The 10,091-nt window shown below is 49.9% G+C and overlaps 2 protein-coding genes across 2 annotated transcripts, besides 1 other annotated feature; both read left to right on the top strand.

Moving 5' to 3' along the window:
• Positions 1-10,091: part of a sequence feature (contig 1.61 483..865047(-1)) that runs on past both edges of the window.
• Positions 225-6,054, top strand: ANIA_10442 (putative Rho guanyl nucleotide exchange factor; the record flags this gene model as incomplete). Its single annotated transcript, XM_050611433.1, has 2 exons — positions 225-4,814; positions 4,879-6,054. The coding sequence occupies 2 exons, from the start codon at positions 225-227 to the stop codon at positions 6,052-6,054; spliced, it is 5,766 nt and encodes a 1,921-aa protein (XP_050467462.1).
• On the top strand, positions 6,721-8,543 carry ANIA_10456 (Ulp1 protease family protein). The gene is made up of 6 exons (XM_050611432.1): positions 6,721-7,100; positions 7,158-7,185; positions 7,260-7,274; positions 7,338-7,407; positions 7,516-8,067; positions 8,126-8,543. Exons 1-6 carry the CDS (start codon positions 7,044-7,046, stop codon positions 8,178-8,180), a joined length of 777 nt encoding a protein of 258 aa, XP_050467461.1. The 5' UTR covers positions 6,721-7,043; the 3' UTR covers positions 8,181-8,543.

Raw genomic sequence — 10,091 nt, 5'->3', positions numbered from 1 at the left:
TATTTGGGTAGTACTACCCGGTGACGATTGCCTTGTAGTTCTGGCTGGTCCATCTGCAACACCGTCTGTGGCCACCAGCCGTGAACAACGCATCGCAGACTAGCATCCTTGAACAGGAGCGATCTCCGCCAACCATTTCTGTTTAAGAGCCCCCTCTGGCAGGAAATAAGAAAAATCAACTAGAAATTAACCCGAAAAAGAAGGTCTCGCCCCATGTATGAAAAATGTCCGGCAGCGATGTCGACCACGTTTCTGGTCTCGTTGACGCCGGCCTTTCCCAATCTCGGCGCCTCTCCTCCTCCAGCACCGCCGAATGCTTCTACGACGCTCTTTCCGATAATGGCTCCCACAACCCTTCGCTGACTCTCCCATCGTCGCGACCGAGTTCTTCCCGGTCAGGTACCACATATACTACCAAGCAAGGTGCCTCAGGGCCACAATCCTTCGCGTTACCCGCGACCGTTGTTCCGAACGGCTCTCCCAACCGTCACCAGCGATCTTCTCCCGACCCTGACGAATACTATCGCTCACATTCACCTACATTGCCTTTGGAGACCGCCACGAGGATCCGAGCAGAGAGTGCGTCGTTGCCCGGAGCCTCGAACCCAGCCGCAGACGGCCGGGCCGTATATACAACACAACGTGTGCCATCAGGGCCTGTCCATCTGCCGGGGTTGTCGAGTGTAGAACGGGGACAGTATCGTTCAGTTTCCGACACCTCACTGCAAGGCCGGTTTGATTTCCCAACCGGTCCTGCCTCCGTGCGACCCTTGGCGGTGCGTTCGAAACAGACTTCGTTCAAAGACCTAGTCAACAAATTCAACAACAACGTCGACCAAGTCCTCCCATTCCCTTCTGCCTCTGCGTCAGCTTCCAGAGACCATTCTAGGGCTTCGAGCCCTGCCCCCGGCGATCATATTATACAATCTGGAACGGCGTCTCGCAGGCGAGACACTGGTACTTCGATAGCACAGAAACAAAGAGCCTCCCGGCGGGACTCGGAGGGAGACGCAGGCCAGGTATTCTCAACACAAATCATCTCGCCCTCTTCGAATACCACGGGCTTGAGCAACAGTTCTTTAAACGACCACCAACCATCGAATCTGCTTCCGCGACGGCGCCTATTCGGGGAGTTGCTAACCGTCGACACAGATTTCCAGGGTTATGGGATACCGTCCCATTTGCGACGTCGAGGTTCTGACGGAAGTATCCCTAGCCCGAACCCAGTGCTCTTTGACCAGTTTGACCAGTCGTCCAACCAAACGCCTTTGACTCCAACAGCGTGGTATTTGGGGCGAACTCCATTCTTGGAAGCAGTAAGCACTGGGGAAAGCTCGGGCCGCCATCGACGAACAAGGAGCGATATCCCAAGAAACTCGCCTGTGGGTGCGAGCACGCACCCGTCCGACTTTCACATGGCGGTCTCTGGCCCCTTGCAGCCCGGGTCGCGAACGTACTCGACCAGTCCGCATTCCAAGTCGCGCATTCCACTATACTCCCACCGCCTTAATTCGCCTTCCGCATCTAAAGAGTCCTCGCCCTCTCCCGAAGCCCAGTCACCTATCAATGGCCGTTCTAATACGCAAGTTCCCTTTCCTCCCAAAGGCTTGAGTCGCCTACCTAAACCATCTCCAAAATCCCCACGCGATTTAGTGTCTCAAGGCAAATCAAAGTTCTCTACAACTACTACCACGACTCCAACTCGCGGAAGGCGAGAAATAGGTTATGGTCGCTCTCGTGTGAAACTCTCCGAAAAGAGTCCGCAACTGGAAGCCTACATAGCTGCGCCGCCGCCGAAGAAATCGCCCCCTTTGCGCAGTTCTCGTCCCCGCCAACCCGTGTCCCATACTGCGCCCTCCGCATCCAAATCTCGGGTAGGAGAGACAGTATCGAATCTCCAAAAACAGATCTACCGGGAACGAGAGCTGCGGAACTCTAGGCCTCGGGAGCGAAGGCTACCAGAACTGGGAAACGTTGATTTTGCCACTCGACGCCAAAAGATCCAGCAGGCTTTCAACCGTACAGTCAAAGAGAATGAAAGGAGAGAAGAGGAAGCAGCTGAGCTTCGTCGTCGAGCTTCAGAGATTGAGAGTATCTCAAAACATAAGGATAATCTGTCCTCTGATACCAAACCGATTGAAAATAAGGAAGCGGCAACAGTGCCTGCTGTTCAACCAGACGATACAGCCACAGTTATAGAAGACTCTGTGGAACCTTGTGGAGAGGAACCGCCTGATATTGGAGATGTAGAGGCATTCCCAGAACTTCATATCGACACCGATGCTCCGGATCATGGTCCACCTGCACTGATGATGGACTCTCCAACGTTAGGGCAATCAAACCTGCCCCAGATGGAGGAAGAAGACTCAAAACCCTCTGTTTTGCCTCCACCATCTTCTGCGACTTCGTGTTCTGAGGACTCCCCCGTGACAAACTTTGATCCCGAACCGCAAGCTGAGATAGCTCAACAGGACGTCCATACGTCCCACAGAACTCTTTTAAATGAGATCATGCGTATCCGTGAATCGAGCCCTAGCAGCTCCTCATGTGATGAACAGGAGTATGGATTTTCCGACAACGACGATAAAGAATCTATCCCAATCTTACTGAGGGATAAACTGAGCTTCGAAAATTTGACGTCCAGGACCGGACCACTCGAGGCGCAGCACAACCAGACTGCTGGTGACATATCAAATAGATGGAGCATGAGCTCATGGTCCTCGTCTCTACGCAACCAACATTCCACCGACGGCCAATGTGATGGAAGCGGGGATGAAATCTCTCAAATGCAGCAGTCCGTAGAGGATAGTGAGCTGGCGACTCAGTCATGCTCTGCCTCTTCTATAACTCAATCCGACACTGGCCCGCACGTTACAGGCTCTATTGCGCATGATTTCGGACCTGAGAGGAGACAAGATAATGCAAGTTCTCGTAAGTCTTTTGGACATTCCAAAACCCCAAGTCTAGCGAAGCTTGGTGGCTGGGACTCGAGGAAGATTACCCAGCTTTATCTCGAAGAGCTTGCTCGTGGCAGAGACCACAGCCTTCCACTTGACGTTCGCGCTTCTCCCGAGCCACGTTTCTCGATCCATGATTTAAGGGCAGACGGGAGGACTGATAGTTTGACCGATGAACCCGTATTAGTATCTAGCGTTGACGAGATTTCCGGACCGGATCGGCTCTCACATACTGCAAGCCTTGTGCTACGGGATGATTGGGAACATGCATCCCCATCAATTATGGATTGGATGCAGATTGCGGCCGACGATGCGCCCGTACCACAGGATCAATCAGCTGATATAAGTCCCCAGAATGACAGTGCACAAACACCAACCCTTGTGACTTCAAACCGCCAAGCGTCTTGTATCGAGGACGGCAATACTGGTCTCGGCCTGGCCATTAACATCCAGTCACCACAGGAGCCAGCGACTCATGAATTCAGTATCTCGCTACCTCGTCATGACTCTTCGCTGCCTGCATCAAAAACGCAGGTCGATGGCAACATCACCCAACAGTCACTTGAGCGCTCTCGCAGTATTCGGCTCGGCCAACAGCCCGTAATTACTCAGGAGACCGCCTGCTTCGTGCCTCTTGATCCTGTCCACAGCACTGGTAGCAGCCAAGACTCTCTTGCGCGTCACGATCCCTCACCTTCTCCGCAAGCGAGGGATTCGTCGGCTACTTCGCTTGTTCCTTCTAGCTCGGAGCAGCTTCGGACAAGCACATCCTCCCCCTCCCCTGATCAACGGCGTCTAAAGAAGCGCCGACACGTGATCAAAGAACTCGTTGACACCGAATACACATTTGGGAGAGATATGAAAGTTGTGGACGACATTTATAAAGGGACTTCAAGTTCCTGCCTGGATCTGTCCGCCGAGGATATAAAAATCCTCTTTGCCAATTCTGACCAAATTGTGCATTTCTCAATGACTTTCCAGGATGCACTGAAGGAGGCGGCCAAAAGCGTGTACGTTATGCCCAAATCGCAGCGGTGGAGCAGTAAGCGTAGTGGGCGAAATTCCCACGTTTCTAAGAATGATTCAGAATCAATTGAAGGAGCAGGCCCTTCGGATCTAGAAAAGGACAGAGCAACGTCCATAGGTCAGGGCTTTCTGAACCATATTTCCCAAATGGAGAAGGTCTATACCGAGTATCTGAAGAATCACGATGCCGCTAATAAGAAACTCCAAACGCTTCAGCGAAGTGCAAACGTGACAATCTGGTTGAACGAGTGCAGGGAGTGGGCGTCGGATCTCACGAGCGCTTGGGACTTGGATTCGCTGCTAGTGAAGCCCGTGCAACGGATTCTGAAGTATCCTCTTTTGATTTCCGAACTGCTTGACTCGACACCGCCGGACCATCCAGACCACGCATCTCTCGTGAAAGCTTTGGAAGAGGTTACTAACATTTCTGTTCGCATCAACGAGTTGAAGAGACGGGCAGATGTGGTTGGGCAAGTTGTTGGCCGAAAGAGGAAAGAATCAGACGTGAGAATGGGATTTTCTAAAGCCTTCGGCCGTCGAACGGAGAAATTGAGACAGCAAGTTGGTTTATCCGACATGGTTGCTGACAAGGATTACGATGCTCTCGCCCAGAGATTTGGCGATAACTTCTTTCAACTGCAAGTGGTCATGCGCGACGCTGAAATGTATACTCGTGAGACCCAGGCTTCTTTGGATCGATTCTCCGAGTTCGTCACTGCTATCGAAGCGTTCATCGATGTTTCGCATACCAGCTATCCTGAGCTCGAGGGCAAGTGGCGCGTTTTTAAAATATCTGTTCAAGATATCATGGCAGCGACCTTGCCTGAGCATGTGAGTTCTGCCCTCTTTTCTTCTCTTTCGCGAATCATTCTTGCTAACGCAGATTTCCATTTAGCTCGATGTTGTTAGGAAGAGTGTAATCGACCCAATGGTCACTTTGCTCAAACTCCATGAAGGCCCACAGAGGGTCATGAAAAAGCGTGACAAGCGTCTCATGGACTATGCCCGCTTCAAAAGTATTAAAGCCCGAGGAGATAAGCCTGACAAGAAGACTGCCGAACAAGCGGATCAGTTCGTTGCGCTCAACGAAACGCTCAAAGATGAGCTCCCGAAGCTCTACTCCTTGACGGCCAGATTAATGGAGGCTTGTTTGAAGAACTTCGTCCAAATCCAAACGACGTGGTACATTGTCCTGCAGAAAAAGATTGGGCCTTTGATTGATACGTTTCCGGAAGAGGTCCAGAAGATCGTCGATGACTGGACCACGCGTTTCGACTTTTCGGAAGCACGGGCACTCTCACTAGGTATCTGCAATGGCTCTTTACTTGCCGATACAGTCAATCTGGTCAACTTCAATACTCCTTCCACAGCACCGGGGGTTAGCTCTCCGCGTCGTCCATCGACCGTACACAGTACTAGTACTCGTGCTATGGACGAGTCCCCTAAAGTATCTCATGACTTCAATGCTAGCAATCAGTCCTTCCAGAGCCCTATTATGGATGCTCAATCTCAGGTGTCTTTTGGCCGCCATCGTGCTGACTCGGCATTCTCTACTCGGATTGCTTCCGAGACCCCAGACCTTTTAATCACACAAGTCTTGCAGCAGGGCAACAACGCATCAACATCGTCTGTTCCATCCCCACAGTCGCAAACAGAATCTTTCCCCAGGCTTCCCAGTATTAGCCTCGACACTCCATTTCTGGCGGACGTCATACCACTCGCAAATAACGACAACGCAGCAGATGAGAACCGTCCTAGTTCGTCTGCCGGCCGATATTCGGGCTTCTTCTCGTCAGCGATGCCTATGTCCGACAGTTCACAGGAAATCGCCGAATCAGAGGCCAATGTGGTTAAAGAGCCTACTGTTTTATTCCTTGCCGCTAGCATTTACGAATTTAATATAGACCGAGCCCGACGTGAGGCTGGTTACCCTTATTTGACGTATGTTGCGGGTGAGATCTTCGATGTCATCGCTGAAAAGGGTGAGCTCTGGCTAGCTCGAAACCAAGACGACGCAACGCATCAAGTTGGCTGGATATGGAACAAGCATTTCGCCAAACTTTCAACCTGAGATTTCACTGTCCTTTCAAAAGCCCTTGCGAGACTTTCGGGTTCGAGACTGAAAAACTGAAATCGGAGGTCGCCATTGCGCTCATGCTTGGTGCTAACATAACCTCCAAGAGTCAGGTCCCTTGGCTGGATCTATTATGACGTCTGATGAACGTGTTTCTTTATTCTCATCTTCCTATTCTTCAGGAACAGTCTACATTCGATAAGGACTGTTTCCCCTCGTGCCTTCCTCTATCAAACTGTGGAGTTACTTGGATCAGATGTTGGCAGAATGTCCGTTTCTTTTCTCTTTGTTTGTTCGTTTCTCCGAGATAAATCTATTTGGCGAGCGAGTTGAATTATTTGCTTTGTAAGAGCCGGTGTTTGCTTTTCGGCCGCATTGATGAAAGAAAAACTGCATATCCGCAAGAATGGCCGCGAAATGTACATCTAGATACCCCTTGACATCAATGAGAATCTCATAGCTTTACTGCTCAGTTTTGTCCCAGTATCTTGTATTATATCTAGATGTGGAATGCGCGAGTCTGCAGTCAAGCCACAGTGCCACAGGTGACGTCCTTTGGGTGCCACACTTTCCCCAGAGTGGCACCAGCCTGATCGCCGTCCGCTTGTCACAGGCAGCCAACGCCCTGCTTTCTTTCCCATCCTTTCAGCTATTCTCTACTGCTCACGCTCAGCCGGTCGCTCGTGGCTACAGTTCTCTTCAGTTTACAATATTCTCCCATCCGATGAACTATTCTCAACTCGGACTTGTGATTGCAATATCTGATTCAGGTCGCCATTTCTACCCCACGTCACTAAGTACCTACCTATTTACCCAGGCGGACAATCTCAACACCGGCGCGCTGAGTACAACCAGTATTGGTCCATTTGTATACAGCCCAGTCCCCTGGCAGGAGCTCTGAATTTTCCGCACTTCTCGACGAACCGGGTTAACGTCGCGTGCGCTACTATAGACGATAGAGGTTCGTGATTAGACCATCAGATAAGATGCGCGACGGAGGGCTAGGAAAGCTCCAGAAGAGGATGAGGCGATTCGGCGATACTGTATGTCCTAAGTATCTCCTTGTTTTGTACGCCGAATGAGATTTAATGGACACGCAGTTAAACCCGGACGATGCATACCTTAGCTGTGAGTCTTCTATGAGTACTTACCTCGGCTGATTACGGGAATGAGGTTTGATCTGACTGGGTTGGAGCTCATAGATCACGACATCAGGTGTATGCCGTGCTCTGATCCTAGTTGAAACTGGACTGTCACTAACTTCTTTTCCTGGATATTAGTGACAAGAGGGGATTTACAATCTCTCAAGGATGACTGGCTAACGGATAACGTTCGTTTGATCACATTTCTGTATGATTAATGCCGAAACTGACTGAACTTATAGATTATTTCTTTCTGGGAGGAGTGAGTCTGGAATCCTGGATACGCAATGACCGGCGCCATGGCTGATCGTCCCAGGTATCTGGAACGCGAGTTCCTCACGGAATACAAGTCATCCAACATTGTTCTACTTCGGCCGAGCATGTCCTTTATGATTCTCCAGACTCCGAATCCTCATTCCCTTCGTGACGCCCTACCTGACTTCACACGCACAACGCACGTTTTCCTGCCTATAAACGACTGCCGAAACGTCACAGAAGCTGAGGGGGGCACACACTGGTCTCTGCTCCTAATCTCGATAGTGGACGGAGTAGCATTCCACTATGACTCATTACCACCAGGGAATTACTGGGAGGCGAAGACAGTTACAATGAAGTTTGGCGCTCTCCTTAACCGTCCCATACGGTTTGTCAACCTCGACGATTCACCAACCCAAGAGAACGGCAGTGATTGCGGCGTGTTTGTTTGCTTATCTATGCGGCACCTCCTCTTAAAACGATTACTGCGAGCAAACTCTAATGAGAAAGTTAGTATGAGTTTGGGTGGCTGGAAGGTAGACGCGCGCTTGGGGCGCAAGGAAATAGCCAAAATTATCGAAGGGTTCCGGAAGGAGGGCGAAAGGCGAAGATCGTATGTTTCCAAGCTCCCTTGCTTCTTCTGCAGTCGCTGACGGCGCATGGTCCTCCAGAGCTAGTTTAAGCCCTTCAGGAAAGAAATCGAGGAGTCCGCCGCGTATTGAGTGATAGTTGGCCCGACCGCTTCTACCGTACATACGAGCATTTACTTTTCTACTTGGCGCACTTGGAGGATGGTTTACTAATTACTCAGTTGCATTGGGCGTAATGACGTCGGTTGGACGAGACGAGACCTTACATCTTCCTCAATTGAGGACACGAGCATGGAGCATGAGCAACGCATTTGTTCTGGAGAGGGGAATATGATGCTGTGCTTTGGTTCTCGTCTATTAATACATCATTTTCGGTCTGCGTTTTGGATGCGATTCTGACTTCACTGGCAAACCAGTTCTCTATCATATGTGGATAGCATGGTCTCTTGGTACTTAGCGTAATAGTGAACTTTCGAACGAGTTGCGTTTTTACCGTATAGTTTGAGATCTCGAGCGTACCTCTGGTGGTCGGTTCAGGTCTGGACATTGCACGTAGCTGAGGTCAAAGCCTCAGCTGCCTGTATCCGCTTATATCCTCCGGAGGCTAATAATCAGGTTTACATCCAGCTCCGAATGGTTACGCGACTACTTTCCATTCTCACCAAGAGACTTCATGCATGAGTTTCGCACTGCCTGCTCACCGTATGGATATTTCTTACTCCCCTGAATGTGGGAATCTAGGCGTCGATGATGCCTTTAATCCAATGGATGTCTCTCAACCGCTGCCTGTGTAGCTTTAATGTTCGAGTTCACGCTATACCTGGGCTGCAGTGTTGTCCGAGAGGCTTTTAGTGAGGTACTTACTAATGCTGGTTTTTCGTACTGGTTGCTACAGCACCGAGTGGCAACGTCTCCTCAAAGACCGGGGAGAAAGGGAGAGCTGAGCTCCAGCATTATTGGAATGAGGTTACTTTAATCTAGGCTTCTTTGCCATTTGCATGGTTACAGTGCCTGTTAAGCTGTTAGTGTGCAATAGCTTGTCTCTGGAATTCTCTACAGCTTCAACATCAATGCAGGATGTTTAGGGCTTCGTCATCGGCATCTTTTGAAAGCGCCGTGAAGTCCAATCCGCGGTTGCTATGCTCGGAGGATGTTCCTTCTTCTACCTTAACGTTGACCTCGATTTAGCCATAGTGGCTGCTTCGACTTCGTTGTTTGGATGACATACATTGAGATCCGATCGTCTTTACGCTGTCTAGCTGGTCCGGTCGCTGGAGATGGACAGAGTCATCTAGGCCTTATACTGAATTAGAGGTGTCTCTTCAAGTCATTACTCTAGTCATACCCATGTAGAGCCCAGAAAGAGAGGACATTACGTACCGCTACAGCCAAAGATAATAAGAAAGATATTGGGAAAACCGGTCAAATTGCCTCGGGTCTTGATCAAAAGCGACTGTAATGCCCAACGTACATAAGGAAGACGCCCGGCAATCTTCCATGAACTAACAATGTCAACTCGAAAACATAAGAGAAAGACAACGCCCTCAAAATGCCAATCAACATGAGGAATGCCGATATGCAGTTGAACAAGCAACAGACACTGTACCGGGATAATAAGTTATTGTGTACATGGCCAGGTATAAAAATAGGCATGGCACAGGTAGGTTAGGGAGAAAGGGAGGTAAAACAGAGCCCGAACGAAGAACCCGGAAGTAACAATTCGAGCAGATAGGTAGAGTAGGTAAGAGGCAGTAGTCGTGCCTATAATGGAATAGAATTGAGGAAACCAAGCCCAGTAGGGCATGGTCTATGCATAGGGTGTGATGAAAATGAATGGAAATAGCGTTCGCGGCTTGAGGACGAGGAAACAAGGGCGTCAATAGGGGTATGCGACGCCATTGGAATTGATTTGGTTGGATTTAGTCATGAAAAGCGTAGAAAATAGGGGAGAGGGTTATGGACAAATGATTCGGATATCCGCTCAATCTATTTCGAAAGACCAAGACCAAGACCAGATAACAGGGTTACTGGCAATGGTATTCGTGTT

The sequence above is a fragment of the Aspergillus nidulans genome, chromosome II (genome assembly GCF_000011425.1).
Source record: "Aspergillus nidulans FGSC A4 chromosome II".
Classification (NCBI taxonomy): Eukaryota; Fungi; Ascomycota; class Eurotiomycetes; order Eurotiales; family Aspergillaceae; genus Aspergillus; species Aspergillus nidulans.
This window is presented reverse-complemented; position numbering and strand designations above follow the sequence as displayed.

Bases quoted from the DNA above. Each gene is read 5' to 3' on its own strand.
- ANIA_10456 (XM_050611432.1), top strand. From the start codon at position 7,044: ATGCGCGACGGAGGGCTAGGAAAGCTCCAGAAGAGGATGAGGCGATTC. The intron at 7,101-7,157 runs GTATGTCCTAAG...ATGGACACGCAG, and splicing joins TGAGGCGATTCGGCGATACT to TTAAACCCGGACGATGCATA. The intron at 7,408-7,515 runs GTATGATTAATG...TGATCGTCCCAG, and splicing joins GTTCGTTTGATCACATTTCT to GTATCTGGAACGCGAGTTCC.